At 46.7% G+C, this 22,289-nt stretch overlaps 1 protein-coding gene across 6 annotated transcripts in view; it reads left to right on the forward strand.

Moving 5' to 3' along the window:
• Positions 1-22,289, forward strand: part of LOC147117307 (syntaxin-17-like) — a 99,400-nt gene that overhangs the window by 60,638 nt on the left and 16,473 nt on the right. The window contains exons 4-5 of one of the 6 annotated variants that reach the window (XM_085988189.1): positions 1,577-1,675; positions 2,279-2,670. The exons of 3 other annotated variants lie outside the window; for them this stretch is intronic. In XM_085988189.1, the coding sequence (XP_085844315.1) occupies positions 1,577-1,648 (72 nt within the window). In that variant the 3' untranslated portion in view covers positions 1,649-1,675; positions 2,279-2,670. 2 more of the 6 variants (XM_085988186.1, XM_085988188.1) reach the window with 2 other exon arrangements.

Below are 22,289 nucleotides of genomic sequence, written 5' to 3' on the forward strand. Positions count from 1 at the left end.
CGGGGTAACTATAGACCACGTAGTGAGTCTAATGTCAGTGTGGGCAAACTCTTGGAATCCGTAATTTGAGATAAAATTAGTGAACATTTAGAAATGAATGGGTTAATCAAGGACAGCCACCACGTGTTTGACAAATTTAATACATTTTTGAAGACTTGACCAATTGTATAGATAAGGGGAATGCAGTAGATGTGGAGTACATGCATTTTCAAAGATGTTCAACAAGGTGGCTCAAAGAAGATTAATTACAAAATTTTAGGCATATGATATAAGATGAAATGTAACAACATGAATATAAAGTTGGTTGACTTGCAGGAAACATAGGGTTAGGGTAATTGTTTGTTGCTTGGATTGGAGAAAGGCTGAAATTGGTGTAACCCAGGGTCAGTGCTTGTTCCACTCTTGTCCTATAGATGAATTGGACTTCGGTTTAGGGAGCGCAATCTCAAAATTTGCTGATGACGCAAAAGCACGGTACTTGGCAAACAACAAAGTTGTTTAGCAGTGGAAGATACAAAGGGGGCAGTGGGATTAGTTTTGGATTGCTTGAGCAAAGAACTGATGCACATATGATCTGATAGCTCTTGCTGTAGCTCTTGTGGTTCTATGGTGGAGTACCATGGCACAGCTGTTTGACAGCTGGCAAAGTGGAAGAAGAATGGCACCTTAAACCGGCAGTACTAATTACCATCTGGATGGCTCACAAAGTGTTGCCTGTCAATCTGTTGCTCATTTGCTGCTGGACTGTGCCAAGTCCTCACACAACCTTAAAGTTCTTTCACTGCACATCATGCATGCCCATATTCTAATAAGGTACACATTCAAGCTGCAAATTACAACTTGCATCCATGCTGGCCTATGCATCAGTCACCTATTTACTACATGTGCAGGGAGCATAATGGCTGATGCTGCAAATGGTCCCTATGGTTGTCTGGGAGGAGTGGGAGGCAAAATAGTTGAGAAAAGAAAGAACTTGTATTTATATAGTGCCTTTCACATTCTCGGAATGTCCCAAGGTGCTTCACAGCCAATAAAGTACTTTTGAAGTGAAGTCACTGTAATGTAGGGAAGCATGGTAAACAATTTATACACGGCAAGGTCTCACAAACAGTAATGAATCAAGTGACCAGACAATTTTTTTTTAGTGGTGTTGGTTGAAGGATAAATGTTGGCCAAGACACTGGGAGGATTCCCCTGCTGTTTTTCGAAATAGTGCCATAGGATCTTTTACCTGAGAGGGCAGAAGGAGCCTTGGTTTAATGTCTCATTGGAAAAACGGCACCTCCGAGAGTACCGCACTTCTTCAGAACTGCACTGAAGTGTGCTAAAGTCCTGGACTGGAGCTTGAACCTACAACCTTCTGACTTGGAGGTGAGAATTCTACCACTGTTTCCTACATTACAACAGTGACTACACTTCAAAAGTACTTCATTGGCTGTGAAACTCTGTGGGGCCTCCTGAGGTTGTGAAAGGCGGTATATACTTTAAATGTAAGTCTTTCTTTTCTTTCACTGAACCAAAGCTGAAGCAGGAAACAACTTTTACTGCTACTGATAATGCTGTCCCTTTGGTGCAGGATGGTTGCAGGTGTTCTTGTGGCAGATGCCACAGATCTGCAACTGACTTGATGTTGACCGACTGCTTGTAGAGCTAGTTCCCCCACGGCCTTTGCCAGGTAGGTGTGACAGGGCCATTTATGGTTTTTGATACAATCATGCAGGCAGCCTGGCTGTGATCCCCGCTTTTCTGCCTGGCATGCACTCTTTCATCTTGTACCACTTCAACCATAAAATAGTGTATGGTGTTTAGAATCAGCCACCATCATTAACCTTAATTTTACTTACCAACTTTCTCAAGTCTCTTACCTTCGATATCCTGAGCTCCCAAGAAAGTTTGTATCGTTGGAGCTCTTTTTTCAGCTCTTCCTATTCTGCTGAAGTCTTGGAAATGTTCCAGTTGCAGTCAGCTTTCTGATAAATTAGCAGTCAATATTTGGCTAATTTAGGTTCCATGCAAACATTATGTATTTTTAAGAAAAAGAAAAAACAAAACTCAAAAAAAAGGAAAATAGTCATCAAGATGCCAACAAAGGTTAATCACAGAAGCCAGGACTACATTTAAATCATAGGTTTTCAAATTGACACCCCCAGACCCTAGAAGATCCCAGAGGATCTGTGAGGTCATCAGATTTCTATCTATCTGAATAATTTCTGTATTTGTTGACATTAACATATGTTTTTGTTGCTGAATGCTAATAACATTATCTTTTGGAACTTAGGACAGGGGTCCTCAGGACTGTGCCAATATTTGCAGGAGTTCCCCAGGAGTTTCTGGGTTGGTGCCAATCTTTGCAGGGAGTGGCCCCCCACACACAGTCTGAAAACCACTGATTTAACTTTTATTTTTCTAAGTTTTCTGAACCAACACCCATGTAGTGGGAATAGGATACGGCAGTCATTTTTGAGCTAGTTCGTTCTTCTGTTGCGTTTGTGGTGTGACGGTAATGTTATAATAATTACTCGGTGCTTTTATGTAATGAGGCTTTTGTACTGGCAATGATGCCAGAATAAAGTAATGTTAATGTCACCAGTATCCAATGCTGTATTTGTACTTTATTTTGTGCTCTGTTACTGCTTTCTTATTTTTATCGAGATTTTTTTGAAACATGTTCTCTGTACAGCGATGACACTGTTCTGGTGCATCACTTGTTCTTGTGCTCCTATGCTTGAATTTTGTTGATGAGTTAGATTGTCTCCACTTTCAACAACGTTGAATCGTTTGATTAAATTAGGTAGTCAGACATTGCCATTCTAGTAAAGTTTTCAGAGTATGACCATAGCCCAATCTCTGATCTCTCCTCCTTTAAGACGCTCCTTAAAACCTATCTCTTCAGTCACCTGTCATAATATCTCCTTTGGCTCCGTGTCAGTTTTTGTCTGGTTATGTTCCTGTTGTTGTTGACCTTCCCCCAGCTGTTCAGCGCTTGGATTCAGTATAGCCTGATGATTTTACTTTTAATTTTCTTTTCCAGTCAAAGCAGTGTTCTTTTACCTGTGAAAATTGGATTTTAATTCGATCTAGAAGGTTGGAATTTCCTTCGGTTTGCCTAACTGGGTGCCCAACTAATTTCATGTAGGGATTTCCGACATGAAATGAAGTAGGGCACCTACTTCTTGGGGATGTCAGTCTACAGGACAGAAGTGGCCATAATTTGGCACTAATGGTCACAAAATTTGTATTCTCACTCAGGACGACTTATAAAATGGAAAAATTCACAGTGATCCCATGGCACTGTTTCAAAGAAGAGCAGGGCTGTTCTCCTCGGTGCCCGGGCCAATATTTATCCCTCAACTAACAGCAAACAGATTATCTGGTCATTATCTAATTGCTTTTTGTGGACGTTGTTATGCACAAATTGGCTGCTCTGTTTCCCACATTACAACAGTGACTACACTCCAAAAGTACTTCATTGGTTATAAAGTGCTTTCTGACGACCTGAGATCATGAAAGGTGCTATATAAATGCAAGTCTTTCTTTAACTAAGGCACTGCAGCACCATCATGGAAGGGTGTAATTACATTTCAAAAAGTTCCATCGATGGTTTCCATTACAAATCTAGACATACAATTTATTATGGGAATAACTTGACAGAGGAAGCGCGTGAAAATGTAGGATTTTAGTATATTACAGATCTGTATTATATATATTTATTATCTGTTATGATTGTTTAATATTTGTGCATGCATACATTTCTTGTCTGAAAACTTCACTTCCAGTTGTATTGATTTTTGGTCATGCTTTTTATGTCAACATTTAACATTGAAAATGCCTATGTAGTTAGTTATGATAGAAATTCCCTATGTAAACAGGTCCTGTGACAGAGTGGACTTAGGCTGCGGCCACTAGCTGATATTGTACTTCTACTGTATTCTGTATCACTGAATCATTTGTCACACCATGAGCAATGTCACGGGAGATCTATTAGTAGGTTAAGATTGTGGGTATCTTTGTCTGGGCCAGGTACTTTTGCTATTTTAAGAGCATTAAAGCCTTCAATAACGACATCATTATTGGCCCAGAAATTCGGGTCGGAGGCTTCCCAAGGGTGCAAGCCCCCGACCTGCACTTACCTAGCGCGCCGGCCATTGTGCTGTGGGCCTGCATGGGATTCCGATCCTGGGCCTGCTCCAACTGCCGGCGCGCAGTGCTTGCGTAGCCCAGGGGCGCAGTTAGTTCGAAGCGTCCCCTGGGATCACGTGGGCCATGGAGAGCCAATCGTAGCAGGGAATCTCTATTCATAGATTTGACAGGAAGACCTGTCAAATCTATGAAGAGAGTTCAGCCCCAAAACATAACTAAAACTTCAAATAAATTAAAAAAAAAACACATTTTAAAAATAACAATAAATTACATAAAATAACTATTTTAAACAATAACTTAAAAAAAAAAAAATTAATTACACTTTTTAACGGGGCTAAAAATAAACTTACCTTTCTTTAAAATATTTAAAAATAATAAACCTGTGGAAAAAACGTTTTAATTTTACTTAATTCACCACTTACCTTGTTAAAAGCAGGCCTTGCGACTGCTTTTTAAAAGCGTAGCTGCTGGAGACTTACCCTCCCGCAGAAACCTGCAAAAAAAACGGAAGTTCCAGGCGTACGCGCTGCCTCTCCGGTGCACGCATTCGACCTGTGAACCCCTTCCTTTAAGAGAATGGAAGTTCCGGTTTCCCGCGCATGCACGAAACTGGCACTTTCGTTGGGCCTACGCGTGATTACCCAGCGCGTACTCACCCGTGGGGACCTGAATTTTTGGCCCATTATGTATCCTAACTTGCACCAAGTCCCGTTCGTCCATCACCCCTGGGCTCGCTGACCTACATTGGTTTCTGATCTGGCAATGCCTTCATTTTAAAATTCTCACCCTTGTATTCAAATCCCTCCATGGCCTCGCCCCTCCCTATCTCTGTAAACATAGAAACATAGAAGATAGGAGCAGAAGTAGGCCATTCGGCCCCTCGAGCCTGCTCTGCCATTAAATGAGATCATGGCTGATCATCCAAATTCAGTACCCTGTCCCTGCCTTCTCCCCATATCCCTTGATCCCTTTAGCCTTAAGAAATATATTTAACTCCTTCTTGAATATATTTAATGAATTGGCCTCAACTGCCTTCTGTGGTAGAGAATTCCACAGGTTCACCACTCTTTGGGTGAAGAAATTCCTCCTCATCTCTGTCCTAAATGGCTTACTCCTTATCCTTAGACTGTGACCCCCTGGTTCTGGACTCCCCGGCCATCGGGAACATCCTTCCTGCATCAAGTCTGTCTAGTCCTGTTAGAATTTTATAAGTTTCAATGAGATCCCCTCTCATTCTTCTAAACTCCAGCGAGTATAAGCCCAATCGACCCAATCTCTCCTCATACGTCATTCCTGCCATCCCAGGTATCAGCCTGGTGAATCTTCGTTGCACTCCCTCCATGGGAAGAACATCCTTCCTCAGATAAGGCGACCAAAACTGCACACAATACTCGAGGCATGGTCTCACCAAGGCTGTGTACAACTGCAGCAAGACATCCTTGTTCCTGTACTCAAACCCTCTCGCTACGAAGGCCAACATACCATTTGTCTTCTTAACCGCCTGCTGCACCTGCATGCTTACCTTCAGCGACTGGTGCACAAGGACACCCATGTCTCGTTGCACTTCTCCTTCTCCCAATCTATTGCCGTTCAGATAATAATCTGCCTTCCTGTTTTTGCCACCAAAGTGGATAACCTCGCATTTATCCACATTATACTGCATCTGCCATGCATCTGCCCAATCACCCAACCTGTCCAAATCATACTGGAGTTTCCCGGCATCCTCCTCACAGCACACACGCCCACCCAGCTTTGTGTCGTCTGCAAACTTGGAGATATTACATCCAGTTCCCTCGTCTAGATCATTAATATATATTGTGAATAGCTGGGGTCCTAGGACCGATCCCTGTGGTACCCCACTCGGAAAACGACCCGTTTATTCCAACTCTTTGCTTCCTGTCTGCCAACCAGTTCTCTATCCAAGTCAGTACCTTGCCCCCAATCCCATGTGCCTTAACTTTACACGCTAATCTCTTATGCGGGACCTTATCGAAAGCCTTCTGAAAATCCAAATACACCACATCCACTGGTTCTCCCTTATCTATTTTACCAGTTACATCCTCAAAAAATTCCAGTAGATTAGTCAAGCACGATTTACCCTTTGTAAATCCATGTTCACTTTGTCCGATCCTGTCACTGTTTTCCAAGTGCTCTGCTATTACATCTTTTATTAATGGACTCCAGCATTTCCGCCGCTACCGATGTCGGGCTTACCGGTAATTCCCCGTTTTCTCTCTACCACCTTTTTTGAATAGTGGGGTAACATTAGCTACCCTCCAATCCATGGGAACTGTTCAGAGTCTATAGAATTTTGGAAGATGGCCAGCAATGCATCTACTATTTCTAGGGCCACTTCCTTAAGTACCCTAGGATGTAGATTATCAGGCCCTGGGGATTTATCGGCCTTCAATCCCGTCAATTTCCCTAACACCATTTCCCTACAAATACTGATTTCTTTCAGTTCCTCCCTTTCATCAGACCCTATGTTCTCCGACATCTCTGGGAGGTTATTTGTGTCCTCCTTTGTGAAGACAGAACCAAAGTAATTGGTCTGCCATTTCTTTGTTCCCCATTATAAAATCCCCTGATTTTGACTGCAAGGGACCTACGGTTGACTTCACCAATCTTTTTCTCTTCACATATCTATAGAAGCTTTTACAGTCAGTTTTTATGTTTCCTGCAAGCTTACTCTCATACTCTATTTTCCCCCTCTTAATTAATCCCTTTGTCCTCCTTTGTTGAATCCTAAACTGCTCCCAATCCTCAGGTTTGCTGCTTTTTCTGGCCAATTTATATGTCCTCACCTTGGATCTTATGCTATCCCTAATTTCCCTTGTTAACCATGGTTGATTCACCTTTTTTGTTTTATTTTTATGCCAAACCGGGATGAACAAATTCTGTAGTTCATCCATGCGATCTTTAAATGTTCGCCATTGCCTATCCACTGTCAACCCTTTAAGTAACATTCCCCAATCAATCCTACCCAACTCGCGCCTCATACCATCGTAGTTGCCTTTATTTAAATTCAGGACCCTAGTCTCTGAGTCAAATACTTCACTCTCCATCTGAATGAAGAATTCGATTATATTATGATCACTCCGCCCCAAGGGGCCTCGCACAACAAGATTGCTAATTATTCCTTTCTCATTACATAATACCCAGTCTAAGATGGCCTGATCTCTAGTTGGTTCCTCGACATATTGGTCCAGGAAACCATCCCGTATACACTCCAGGAATTCCTCCTCCACAGTATTGTTACTAATTTGGTTAGCCCAGTCTATATGTAGATTAAAGTCACCCATGATAACTGCTGTGCCCTTATTGCATGCATCTCTAATTTCCCGTTTAATGCCATCCCCAACCTCCGCATTACTGTTTGGGGGTCTGTATACAACTCCCATTAACGTTTTCTGTCCCTTGGTATTTCTCAGCTCTACCCATACAGATTCTACATCATCACAGCTAATATCCTTCCTTGCAATTGTGTTAATCCCCTCTTTAACCAGCAATGCTACCCCACCTCCTTTTCCTTTTTGCCTGTCCTTCCTGAATATTGAATACCCCTGGATGTTGAGTTCCCTGCCCTGGTCACCCTGGAGCCATGTTTCCGTAATTCCAATCATATCATATATCCGTTTACATCTATTTGCGCAGCTAATTCATCCACCTTAAAACGAATGCTCCTTGCATTAAGACACAAAGTCTTCAGGCTTGTTTTTTTAACACTCTTAGACCTTTTAGAATTATTATTTACTGTGGCCATGTTTGATTTAAACCCTTGATTCCTCTGACTGCCACTTTTGCATTTCTGCTTTCTGTCTTTTGCTTCAATCCTTGTTTTCCTTTCCTCTGTCTCCTTGCACAGGTTCCCAACCCCCTGCCATTTTAGTAACCTCCTCCAGCCCCACAACCCTCCAAGATCTCTGTGCTGCTCCAATTCTGACCTCCTGCGCATCCCCGATTTTAATCGTTCTACCATTGGCGGCCATGCCTTGGCCCTAAGCTCTGAAATTCCCTTCCTAAACCTCTCCGCCTCTCTACCTCTCTCTCCTCCTTTAAGATACTCCTTAAAACCTACCTCTTTGATCAAGCTTTTGGTCATCTGTCCTAACATCTGCTTATGTGGCTGGGTGTTATATTTTGTTTGATAATGTTCCTGTGAAGCACCGTGGGACATTTTACTATGTTAAAGGTGCTATATAAATGCACGTTGTTGTTGTATCTATGTACTGTTTAGCTCTTTTTTCTCCATTTCTGATTTATGTCAAGCAATTTTCACTCCTTTTCCGCAGTGAGGAATTGTAAATAATCATGTCCTTTGAGAATATATGGGGTCCTGTGAATCATGAACTATTCATTATTAAGAATTTAAGTACTTTGTGATCTTCTATTGTTTTCTTGTCCTCAAACCTAGTCTGGCAGCAATTATTTATCTTTTCTTTTCAGTTTTGTAATTTCAAACTTTTTATCCCCAAATCTGTGCTTTTTTCGTGAGAAGGCACTTGGTTTGACTTGCTGCACTGTCAGAGGTGCCGTCTTTCGGTTGAGACGTTAAATCGAGGCCCCGCCTGCTCTCCGGTGGATGTAAAAGATCACATGGCACTATTTCAAAGACGAGTAGGGCAGTCATCCCCGGTGTCCTGGCCGATATTTATCCCTCAATCAACATAACAAAAACCGATTATCTGGTCATTATCACATTGCTGTTTGTGGGAGCTTGCTGTGCGCATATTGGCTGCCGTGTTTCCCACATTACAACAGTGACTACACTCCAAAAGTACTTCATTGGCTGTAATACGCTTTGAGACGCCCGGTGGTCGTGAAAGGCGCTATATAAATGCAAGTCTTTCTTATGTGCACTTGCACTGTCACTTTTGATGCTGCTGCTAGGCTACCCACCACGAAGCATGTATGTCAACTTGGTCAGTTTCCAAAACTCATCCTCTGGAGGGGAGATAAATGGATGATTCATTTGGGGCTGCACAAGTAACTATTTTGATAATGGACTATTCAAATGTTTGTTGCATCTCAATTGAAATGGTACAGCAGCCTGGTTGAATGTGGGTTCTGCAATGTGCTGTGTTGTCACACTTTGTCTCATTTGGATTTCATTTTTCTGCCAGCATGCCTCTTTCCCAGCTAACAAAATAAAGACCTACAATATATCGCAATGCTATATCTCAACAATGTCAACTGCTTTTGATGCAAGTGAATTAGATTTTTGTACCATGCTAATGGTGGCTGGCTTGATAGCAAGATTCATTATCATTTTGGTTTAATTTGCATAACTGTCAACAGTATGTGGTATTAACAAAATAATTTTTTTGGCTTTTGGAATTGATCTTAATCATGACTGTGACTATTCGAGATATTTATTACCCCATAGCATATGGGCTTCAATCGTTTGTTCTCTACTTGTTCTCTGTTTTTAATGTTCTTCTGAAACGACAGTAGGGCACACATTAGTAACTTATATTAGTTGTTGCACAAGTAAGATTGGAGCACCCTCTCAAGGCTGTCTTTGGCACAGGCTGCTTAGGCCTGTGAATTGACAGCTGTCGGGTGGTGCATGGCCTGCTGTATGTAGAGAGCGCACCACTCATTGTGGACAGTGCAATGAGTCAAGTGGTGATACAACCATTTGCTGGCATGGTATGGACCTAAAGCTGACCGGTGGCAAGAGAATATGTCTCTTTAAAATTAGATGCATTAATGCTCAGGTATTTGAGGTCGAACTCCAAACCACCGTAAACACCTTCACCGAAGCATATGAGAGCATAGGCCTTACACTAAACATCCGTAAGACAGAGGTCCTCTACCAACCTGCCCCCGCCACACAGTGCTGCCCCCCGATTATCAAAATCCACGACAAGGCCTTGGACAACGTGGACCACTTTCCATACCTCGGGAGCCTACTGTCAACAAGGGCAGACGTCGACGACGAAGTCCAACACCGCCTTCAGTGTGCCAGTGCAGCCTTCGGTCGCCTGAGGAAGAGAGTTTTTGAAGACCAGGACCTCAAATCCAGCACTAAGCTCATGGTCTACAGGGCAGCAATGATACCTGCCCTGCTCTATGCCTCAGAGACATGGACCATGTACAGCAGGCACCCCAAAGCACTGGAGAGGCACCACCAACGCTGCCTCCGCAAGATCCTGCAAATCCATTGGCAGGATAGGTGCACCAACGTCAGTGTTCTTGCTCAGGCCAGCATCGAAGCTCTGACCACGCTCAATCAGCTCCGATGGACAGGTCACATTGTCCGCATGCCCGATACGAGACTCCCAAAACAAGCGCTCTACTCGGAGCTCCGGCACGGCAAGAGAGCCCCAGGTGGGCAGAGGAAACGCTTCAAGGACACCCTCAAAGCCTCCTTGAAATAGTGTAACATCCCCACTGACACCTGGGAATCCCTGGCCCAAGACCGCACAAAGTGGAGGAGAAGCATCCGGGAAGGCGCCGAACACCTCGAGTCTCTTCGCCGGGAGCAAGCGGAAGCCAAGCGCAAGGAGCGCACGTCAACCCAAGCACCCCACCCACCCACCCCTTCAACCACCGTCTGCCCCACCTGTGACAGAGACTGTAGGTCCCGCATTGGACTAATCAGTCACCTGCGAGCTCATTTTTAATGTGGAAGCAAGTCATCCTCGGTTCCGAGGAACTGCCTAAGAAGAGAAGATATTAGTTGTTGCACAAGTAAGATTGGAGCACCTTCTCGAGGCTGTCTTTGGCACAGGCTGCTTAGGCCTGTGAATTGACAGCTGTCGGGTGGTGCATGGCCTGCTGTATGTAGAGAGCGCACCACTCATTGTGGACAGTGCAATGAGTCAAGTGGTGATACAACCATTTGCTGGCATGGTATGGACATAAAGCTGACCGGTGGCAAGAGAATATGTCTCTTTAAAATTAGATGCATTAATGCTCAGGTATTTGAATGGTCAACCACCAAAGCTGATAATCTCTTGTACTAGTGTGTTCCAGGTCATTTTCTGCTCTGGAATTTGTGGTAATACTGCAACATAAATTAAATATCGTAACCAGAGATGGGATTTTGTAGTATTTTGAGGATTTATTGTCTGCTGGCAGTTAACAGCATTACCCCTGCCTTTGTAAAGTATGCAGTGTACTATGTAGTAGTGGATAATTACATTGGGTTCATTAAAGACCTAGCCTATGGGTACTGAGGCCAACTGCAGTACTCCAACTTATGCACTGTCCAAAATCAACTAACTCAGCACAGATTTGAAATAAAGCGTAGGCCTTTCCAGGTCTGTATTCTTCAGTACCACACTTAGCAGTGAATGTATTTGCTGTACCATTGGGTAAATGCACTAAATACATTCTTAAGGAGATACTTGAGAATGTAAACGTGATTTGACCATCTGTAGGATTACACATGGGACTTGCTCTTTTGGATAAGTGCATTTATTCAGCATTTTTTGGAGATCATCTTATATTTCCACCCCCCCCCCCGATTTTGTTTCTGCATTCACAGATGTTAACATTTCTCTGTTTATAAGTTTTCACATTATAACATGTTTGTGATGCTGTACAAATCTATAAGTATGTTGAATAAAACAACTGATGCCTTGTACAGTTTCTACTAGTGAATACATTTTCACTGTTTTGAATTAACTTTCTTGCTTTGTGGATGACTAGTAATTCCAAAAAATGTGATAATGTCTTAAAAGCATTTCAAATTAGAAATCATTGTTTTAGTAATCTATATTGTGGATTGGCTAGATTTTAAACAATTTGACAATTTCAGAACCTCTCTGGCCAGAGGGGAGGTGCCAGAGGACAGCTAACGTAGTACCATTATTCAAGAAGGGTAGAAGGGATAAACCAGGGAATTACAGGCCAGTGAGCCTAACATCAGTGGTAGGGAAATTATTGGAAAAAATTCTGAGGGACAGAATTAGTCTCCACTTGGAAAGGCAAGGATTAATCAAGGATAGTCAGCATGGCTTTGTCAGGGGGGAGATCATGTCTAACCAATTTGATTGAATTTTTCGAGGAGGTGGATGAGGGTAGTGCAGTTGATGTAGTCTACATGGACTTCAGTAAGGCTTTTGATAAAGTCCTGCATGGGAGACTGGTCAAGAAGCTAAGGGCCCATGGGATCCAGGGCAATTTGGCACATTGGATCCAAAATTGGCTTAGTGGCAGAAGGCAGAGGGTGATGGTCGAAGGTTGTTTTTGTGACTGGAAGCTTGTGTCCTGTGGTGTACCGCAGGGATCGGTGCTGGGTCCTTTGCTGTTTGTAGTGTACATTAATGATTTAGATATGAATGTAGGAGGTATGATCAGTAAGTTCGCAGATGACACAAAAGTTGGTGGAGTGGTAAATAGCGAGGAGGGAAGCCTCAGGCTACAGGATGAGTTAGATGGGCAGAACAGTGGCAAATGGAATTTAACTCTGAAAAGTGTGAGGTGATGCATTTTGGGAGGACTAACAAGGCAAGGGAATACACAATGAATGGTAGGACCATAGGAAGGACAGAGGATCAGAGGGACCTTGGTGTGCATGTACATAGATCCCTGAAGGCAGCAGGACAGGTAGATAAGGTGGTTAAAAAGGCATATGGGATACCTGCCTTCATTAGCCGAGGCATAGAATATAAGAGCAGGGAGTTTATGATGGAACTGTACAAAACGCTAGTTAGGCCACAGCTGGAATACTGTGTGCAGTTCTGGTCGCCACATTATTGGAAGGATGTAATTGCATTGGAGAGGGTGCAGAGGAGATTCACCAGGATGTTAACTGGGTTGGAGCGCTTCAGCTATGAAGAGAGACTGGACAGGCTGGGGTTGTTTTCCTTAGAGCAGAGAAGGCTGCGGGGGGACCTGATTGAGGTGTACAAAATTATGAGGGGCATAGATGGAGTAGATCGAAAGGAACTTTTCCCATTAGTAGAGGGGTCAATAACCAGGGGGCATAGTTTCAAGATAAATGGGCAGAAGGTTTAGAGGGGATTTGAGGAAAAACTTTTTCACCCAGAGGGTGGTTGGAATCTGGAACTCACTGCCTGAAAGGGTGGTAGAGGCAGGAACCCTCAACATTCAACAAGCATTTAGATGAACACTCGAAATGACCTAGCATACAAGGCTACGACCAAGTGCTGGAAAATGAGATTAGAATAGACAGGGCTTGATGGCCAGCGCGGACACGATGGGCTGAAGGGCCTCTTTCTGTGCTATATAACTCTTATGACTCTATGAATTGAAAAAAAACCTCTGAACTGATACTTTGTGTCTGCAAGAAGTAGTGATTTAAAGGCAGTGTGTACTTGCAACACCAAAGTTCTGATTGGTCCCCTTGGATGACAAGACACACCCAGCAGTTTGTCTGGAATGTGTAATTAGATCCTGCCCACTTGAGTGATCAAGTACTTTGCAATGTGTAATTTGATCCATTCATTCTGAGTGCCAGGCTCCAGACAGAGCTCATATTACTGCTTTCAGAGAACAGACCGGGCTCACCCTCGTGGGTTAGGACCTTCTCCCCACCCCCCAACAAGTTCCTGACCTTCTCCCTATCCCCCCCCCGCCCGAGCTCCTGACCCCCCCCCCCCGCCAACAAGTTCCTTGACCTCTTTTCCCCCCCCCCCCCAAAGTTCCTGACCCTCTCCCCCTGCCCAAATTCTGACCTCCTTCTTCTCCTCCCCCCCCACCCCGGTTTCCTGACCCTCTTCCTCCCCCCACCCCCCGGGTTCCATCCTTCTTCCCCCTCTCCCCTGAGTTCCTGACCTTCCCACCGCCCATCGACTTCCTGCTTCCTGACCTTCCCCTCCCCGAGTTCCTGACCTCCTCTTCCCTCTAACAAGTTCCTGACCTCCTCCTCTGCTCCCTCTTGCAATCTGCTCTCCTCTTTCTGTGGTGCAAATAATCACTCTGTCATTTATTGGGTATGAAGTGAATAGTGACAGTGCCATGACTTCCGGACTTCGTCCAGTTCAATGATGTCACTTGCCACACACACGCGCATTCCAAGAAATCAACCCGGTCTAGGGAGGAGAGGGAGACTGTGGTGGGAGGGTGAAAATGTGATCCAGATCTAACAGAGGGGGAGAACGTGATCCGTCTTCCCATCTGCATTACATTCTCGCTCTCATAACCCCCCTCTTACACCTGGATCACGTTCTTCCCCATCCCCACTGTGCTCTCTGTGCTCTTACTGCTCCCCGATTCCTGACTACCTCACCCCCCCCGAGCTGTTGACATCCTCCTACCCTCCCCCTTCGATCCTCTCTCCCCCCCTTCGATCCTCACTCTCCCCCCTTCGATCCTCACTCTCCCCCCTTCGATCCTCTCTTCCCCCCTTCGATCCTCTCTTTCCCCCCTTCGATCCTCTCTTCCCCCCTTCGATCCTCTCTTCCCCCCTTCGATCCTCTCTTCCCCCCTTCGATCCTCTCTTCCCCCCTTCGATCCTCTCTTCCCCCCTTCGATCCTCTCTTCCCCCCTTCGATCCTCTCTTCCCCCCTTCGATCCTCTCTTCCCCCCTTCGATCCTCTCTTTCCCCCCTTCGATCCTCTCTTTCCCCCCTTCGATCCTCTCTTCCCCCCTTCGATCCTCTCTTCCCCCCTTCGATCCTCTCTTTCCCCCCTTCGATCCTCTCTTTCCCCCCTTCGATCCTCTCTTCCCCCCTTCGATCCTCTCTTCCCCCCTTCGATCCTCTCTTCCCCCCTTCGATCCTCTCTTCCCCCCTTCGATCCTCTCTTCCCCCCTTCGATCCTCTCTTCCCCCCTTCGATCCTCTCTTCCCCCCTTCGATCCTCTCTTCCCCCCTTCGATCCTCTCTTCCCCCCTTCGATCCTCTCTTCCCCCCTTCGATCCTCTCTCTTCCCCCCCGATCCTCTCTCTTCCCCCCCGATCCTCTCTCTTCCCCCCCGATCCTCTCTCTTCCCCCCCGATCCTCTCTCTTCCCCCCCGATCCTCTCTCTTCCCCCCCGATCCTCTCTCTTCCCCCCCGATCCTCTCTCTTCCCCCGATCCTCTCTCTTCCCCCCCGATCCTCTCTCTTCCCCCCCGATCCTCTCTCTTCCCCCCCGATCCTCTCTCTTCCCCCCCGATCCTCTCTCTTCCCCCCCGATCCTCTCTCTTCCCCCCCGATCCTCTCTCTTCCCCCCCGATCCTCTCTCTTCCCCCCCGATCCTCTCTCTTCCCCCCCCGATCCTCTCTCTTCCCCCCCCGATCCTCTCTCTTCCCCCCCGATCCTCTCTCTTCCCCCCCGATCCTCTCTCTTCCCCCCCCGATCCTCTCTCTTCCCCTCCCGATCCTCTCTCTTCCCCCCCGATCCTCTCTCTTCCCCCCCGATCCTCTCTCTTCCCCCCCCGATCCTCTCTCTTCCCCCCCCGATCCTCTCTCTTCCCCCCCCGATCCTCTCTCTTCCCCCCCCCGATCCTCTCTCTTCCCCCCCGATCCTCTCTCTTCCCCCCCCGATCCTCTCTCTTCCCCCCCCGATCCTCTCTCTCCCCCCCCCGATCCTCTCTCTTCCCCCCCGATCCTCTCTCTTCCCCCCCCGATCCTCTCTCTTCCCCCCCCGATCCTCTCTCTTCCCCCCCCGATCCTCTCTCTTCCCCCCCCGATCCTCTCTCTTCCCCCCCCGATCCTCTCTCTTCCCCCCCCGATCCTCTCTCTTCCCCCCCCGATCCTCTCTCTTCCCCCCCCCGATCCTCTCTCTTCCCCCCCCGATCCTCTCTCTTCCCCCCCCGATCCTCTCTCTTCCCCCCCCGATCCTCTCTCTTCCCCCCCCGATCCTCTCTCTTCCCCCCCCGATCCTCTCTCTTCCCCCCCCCGATCCTCTCTCTTCCCCCCCCGATCCTCTCTCTTCCCCCCCCGATCCTCTCTCTTCCCCCCCCGATCCTCTCTCTTCCCCCCCCGATCCTCTCTCTTCCCCCCCCGATCCTCTCTCTTCCCCCCCCGATCCTCTCTCTTCCCCCCCCGATCCTCTCTCTTCCCCCCCCGATCCTCTCTCTTCCCCCCCGATCCTCTCTCTTCCCCCCCCGATTCCCCTCTCCCCCCTCCGATTCTCTCTCTCCCCCTCCCCATCCTCTCTCACCCCCGCTTTGATTCTCTCTTTCCCCCTTCTAGCTCCTCTTCTCCCTCTTCTATCTCCTCTTCTTCCCCCCTTCTATCTCCTCTTCCCCCTTCCATCTCCTCTTCTTCCCCCTTCCATCTCCTCTTCTTCCCCCTTCCATCTCCTCTTCTTCCCCCTTCCATCTCCTCTTCTTCCCCCCTTCCATCTCCTCTTCTTTCCCCTTCCACCTCCTCTTCCTCCTCCCTTCCTGTGGTGTATGTAACCTGTTCCACCTTAAGAGAACTTAAGCCTGTTCCACCTTAAGAGATGTACTACTTTCTCTGGCTGCTGTATACGTAATACCGGTGGTGACCACACCGTGGTCTGTGTAGTAATATTGTATTCAGTATAGTCCCTACCTCCAACCAGTAAAGACCTATTGAATTTACTCTTGTAGTCTGTGTAGTAATTATCACTATAACACACAGACTTAACAGTGGCGACGAGTCCGATTCTTACCCTGCGGCAGTTATTTCCACGGCGGCTTCGTCCACAGACAGGACGTCGAAGAGAGGTTTCCACCCTCATCACCCTACTGGAAGACACGTCGAGCGGCAGGCATCGAGAAACCGGAGTGCAGAAGACATCCTGACCTCGAAGCCTCCATCAGCGACTGTCAGCTTCTTCTTTCTACCTCGGTGGTGGGTAAGCCGGGCAGCGACGCGACAGTAAGTCAACCGCGTTGGCTGTACAGACGGGGCTGGGAAGACGGAGGAATAAGGGCGGTGAGATCGATCGCGACCGGAGATAAGGGCCGGGCCGCTTTCGAGCGAGAGGCGCAGCGCGGGGACATCGATCGCGACCGGAGATAAGGGCCGCATTCGGGCTAAAAGGCGCAGCGTCTGGGGAAACTGAAGGCGCGAGAGCCGCGGTGAAGCGGAGACAGCGTCGGGGGACGGTTGAAGACCGCGAAGCGTGGGAAAACCGCCATTTTGTGGGCGGAGGACCACGACAAGAGCGGGAAGCCGCCATCTTGGATAACATAAAAATACAATAAATTGCAACGATGCCTAAACATGGGAACATTAATACCTTTGATAGTGACATCGAAGATTGGGCCATGTATGTAGAACGCATACAAAATTATTGTAAGGCAAATAAAATTCCTGATGCAGATAAAGCACTAACATTATTAAATTTAATGGGTGCGAAGACATACGGGCAATTGAAACACCTTGTATCACCAGATGAACCGGCGGATAAGACGTTCGAGGAGATTGTTACTGTCCTGAAAAATCATCTAAACCCCACGCCGCTAATGCTAGCGGAACGACTTAAATTTTACGACAGAAGGCAGCTGCAGAATGAAAGCAATGCTGAATATTTGATGGAATTACGTAAGCTAGCAAAATACTGTCAGTTTGGAACGGGACTGACAGAGGCACTACGAGATAAATTTGTGTGTGGTTTATTTAAACAGGATACAAAAAAGCGACTGCTCGAGGAGAATGAGCTGACGCTTGAGAAGGCGGTCACTATGGCAGCAGCACACGAAGCCGCAGCGAGAGGCACGGCAGTAATGCAGCTACGGTCACCGGAACTCGGTACAAACAAATTGGGTTTGAGTTCTGTCAAATGTTATCGTTGTGGAAAGACAACGCACGATCAGAACCAGTGTTGGTTTAAAAACCAAGAATGCAGAACGTGTGGCAGGCTTGGCCACATAGCTAAAGTATGCCGGTCAGGAAAGAAGACCAGCAACAAAAAGTCACCGCAAGGAAAATACGCAAAGGTACACAAGGTGACAAAGAACAGTTTGACCGAACAGAAGTCAGATTCAGACGCTAGCAGTAATGAACTGGATAGCTTAAGAGTACACAACGTTGGTAAGGATGCAGATCTCCAGACAATTTGGGTCACTCTTCAGATAGCAGGAGTCCAAGTAAAAATGGAATTGGACACTGGATCGGCATTGACGGTCATGAATAAGAAAGATTACAGAAGGTTATTCCAACATATTCCCCTACAGGATACGGAGATTATATTGAAAACATACACGGGGCAAAGAGTGTACCCCATCGGAAAAAATAGAGGTAGAAGTGGTCCACAAGGGCGAAGAAAGCCAAGTAATGGACTTATATGTGCTACCTGAAGGAGGTCCACCACTACTAGGACGGGAGTGGATTAGGAAAATGAATATGGACTGGCACTCCTTGAAGGCACTAACGGTAGATTTCGGGGAAACAGATGTCAAACCTAAACGATTGTCCAGAATATTGGATGATGCTAAAGAGGTGTTCCAGCAGGGACTGGGAACACTGAGAGGAATTACGGCAAACATCAAGATTGATGAACATGCACAACCAAAATTTTTTAAAGCCAGACCGGTACCCTATGCAATACGACCTACTGTTGAAGCGGAACTGGAAGCACTAGAACGTTCAGGTGTACTGTCTAAGGTAGATTGGAGTGAGTGGGCTACGCCCATTGTTCCCGTTATGAAACGTCCTGCGAGCAACAAGCCAGGAGATCCAGGGAAGGTTCGCATCTGTGGAGATTTCAAAATCACCGTTAATCCGGTGCTTCACACGGTGCAGTATCCGCTTCCACGGATTGAGGATATTTTCGCTTCATTGTCTGGCGGGAAACACTTCACCAAGATAGACCTGGCGCAGGCGTACTTGCAGATGGAGGTTGAGGAAGAGTCACGCCAATACCTCACGATCAACACGCATCGAGGGTTGTACCGGTACAATAGGCTGGTTTTTGGAGTGGCATCGGCTCCAGCAATTTGGCAGAGGGCCATGGAGCAGGTATTACAGGGAATTCCAGGCACACAATGTTACCTGGACGATATTCTGATCACAGGTGATGGTGATGAACAACATCTTGCAAACTTGGAACTGGTGCTCAACAGACTGAAAGAGTATGGACTTGGAGTAAATCGGCAGAAATGTGAGTTCTTCCAGAAGCGGATCTCGTACTGTGGCCATGTCATTGACCGGGAGGGGCTTCATAAGTCTCCTGACAAGATTGAGGCAGTTGTAAAGGCTCCCGCTCCGGAGAATGTCTCTCAGTTGAGGTCGTTTCTAGGATTAATTAACTATTACCATAAATTTCTGCCAAATCTATCCACGGTACTGCACCCGTTAAACGCTCTTTTACAGAAAGGGGTACCATAGGAATGGGGCGAAAACTGTAAGAAGGCATTTCGCAAAAGCAAAGAATTGATCACCCCAGAGGAAGTGTTGGCTCACTTCAACCCGACACTGCCTATTCGGTTGGCTTGTGATGCTTCTCCATATGGTATTGGGGCAGTACTCTCACACAAGTTGCCAAATGGCACGGAAAGGCCAGTCGCGTTTGCATCCAGATCATTGACCTCCGCTGAGCGCAACTATGCGCAGAACGATAGGGAGGCTCTTAGCCTTGTATGGGGAGTGAAGAAGTTTAATCATTACCTGCAGGGCCAAAAATTCACACTTCTGACAGACCATCAACCGTTGGTATCCATTTTTAACCCTAAGAAGGGTGTTTCGGTGATGACAGCGCAGCGTCTCCAGAGATGGTCTCTTTTCCTAGGGGCACATCAATATCAAATAGAATTCAAAGGTACGAAACAGCATGGCAATGCTGATGGGCTGTTACGCCTGCCACTACCTGAAGAAGAAGACACGACGAAAGTTGACCCTGTTGAGTTATTTCATTCAACCATCATCGAGTGTTTACCAGTCACCAATGCAAGTATTGAAAGAGAAACCAGGAACGACCCGACACTGTCCAGAGTCTACGAGGTGACAGTGAAAGGATGGCCAACACGGGGTGATCCTCTGTTACCGGCATTTTCGGCAAGGCGAGACCAGCTGTCCGTCTGCCATGGTACCTTGATGTACGGGACAAGAGTGATTATTCCTCCCAAGTTAAGGGAAAGAGTTTTAAACGAACTGCATGAAGGTCATCTGGGGGGAGTTAAAATGAAAAGTCTTGCTAGGGCTTATGTATGGTGGCCGGGTATTGACCAACAGATTGAGGAGTTAACGAAAAGCTGCGCTGGGTGCCAAAAAGTGCAAAATGCACCTCCGATCGCACCGCTACACCCATGGGAATGGCCTTCAGCCCCATGGCAACGCGTACACATTGACTTTGCTGGTCCATTCATGGACTCCATGTTCCTAATCGTGGTGGACGCACATTCCAAATGGCCAGAAGTCATCAAGATGAATACCACTACTTCAGAAAAGACAATTGCGGTGTTAAGAACAATATTTGCAAGGAACGGATTGCCAGAACAGATCTGTTCGGACAACGGACCACAGTTTGTATCGGAAGAATTCCGACAATTCTTAAAGAAGAATGGAGTAAAACATTATACCTCTGCCCCATATCATCCGGCGACAAACGGGTCGGCTGAAAGATTTGTCCAGACATTCAAAAAGGCAATTAAGGCCATGAACGATGATCAGATTCCGCTGCAACACAAGGTCGACAAGTTCCTGATGTCATATCGAAATGCCGATCATGCAGTGACTAACCAAAGTCCTGCCATGATGTTTTATAACAGGAGGTTGCGGTCCAAGTTGGACTTGTTAAAACCAAATGTGCGGAGGGAAGTGGAAAATAAACAGTTTCGGCATATTAACAACAAGACCACTCGAACTTTCGACGTAGGACAACCAGTGTTGGCAAGGGGCTATGGAAACGAAAAATGGCAGTCCGGAACAATTCGGGCCAGACAAGGACCTCTGATGTACACAGTAGATATTGGTCATAATGTGATAAGGCGTCATGCGGATCAACTGGTAGAGTCGAGAGCAAGGGTCGAACCCATGGTTGTGACAGAGAGAACTGTGGAAGACGTTAATGAACCTGAAGCATCTACCTCGGCAGGGAATGTACTTGATGATGATGACACCCAATACATTGGAAACCAAATAGAGGAGGCACCTCAACAACAAGAATCAGAGACTACTGAGAGGCGTTATCCAAGCCGCATCAGAAAGCCTCCTGAGAGACTGAACCTTTGAACTGTTATACCTGAAGTTATATATGTTATTATGTTATGTTAAATGGGGATATGACTGTTAAGCTAAAAAGGGAGGATTGTGGTGTATGTAACCTGTTCCACCTTAAGAGAACTTAAGCCTGTTCCACCTTAAGAGATGTACTACTTTCTCTGGCTGCTGTATACGTAATACCGGTGGTGACCACACCGGTATATAAGCACTGTGTAGTAATATTGTATTCAGTATAGTCCCTACCTCCAACCAGTAAAGACCTATTGAATTTACTCTTGTAGTCTGTGTAGTAATTATCACTATAACACACAGACTTAACACTTCCATCTCTTCTTCCCCCCTTCCACCTCCTCTTCTCCCCCCCTTCCACCTCCTCTTCTCCCCCCTTCTATCTCCTCTTCTACCCCCTTCCATCTCCTCTTCTTCCCCCCCTTCCATCTCCTCTTCTTCCCCCCTTCCATCTCCTCTTCTTCCCCTCTTCCACCTCCTCTTCTTCCGCCCTTCCATCTCCTCTTCTTCCCCCCTTCCATCTCCTCTTCTTCCCCCCTTCCATCTCCTCTTCTTCCCCTCCTTCTACCTCCTCTCCCCCCTCCCCTTCTATCTCCTCTCCTCCCCCCCTCCCCTTCTATCTCCTCTCCGCCCCCTTCTATATCCTCTTCCCCCCCTTCTATATCCTCTTCCCCCCCTCCCCCCCCGATTCACTCTCATCCGTGCCCCCACCCTGCTCCCCCCGGCCACCAACGGATCCCCTGACCTTTTCCACACGGAGCTGAGGGAAGCGTGACGGTGCTGGCTGCAGCCACCGCACCACCGGATCAAGTGCGTGTGTGCCGTACCAAACGGGCGCGTGCCCGCAGAGAGTGCCAAAAATGCGGTGCAAATAATCACTTAATAATTTTAAAACATTTTCTCTCTTCCTCCTGTAGGAATTATTTATGACTTTTACACCTCCTGTATTAGGTGTTAGAGTAGGGTTCGTAGACCTGAAGCCACTTTAACAGAAACACACAAATACTATCTCCCAAAGATCTTTTATTTAACCACTAACACAGATTAAATAAGAACCTAATTTAACCTGTCCTGGAGTCTTCAAGCGCCTGGTGGCCAAACCAACGAT

This window comes from Somniosus microcephalus, chromosome 5 (assembly GCF_052327205.1).
Source record: "Somniosus microcephalus isolate GS21.2 chromosome 5, FLI_Smic_1.0, whole genome shotgun sequence".
NCBI lineage: Eukaryota > Metazoa > Chordata > Chondrichthyes > Squaliformes > Somniosidae > Somniosus > Somniosus microcephalus.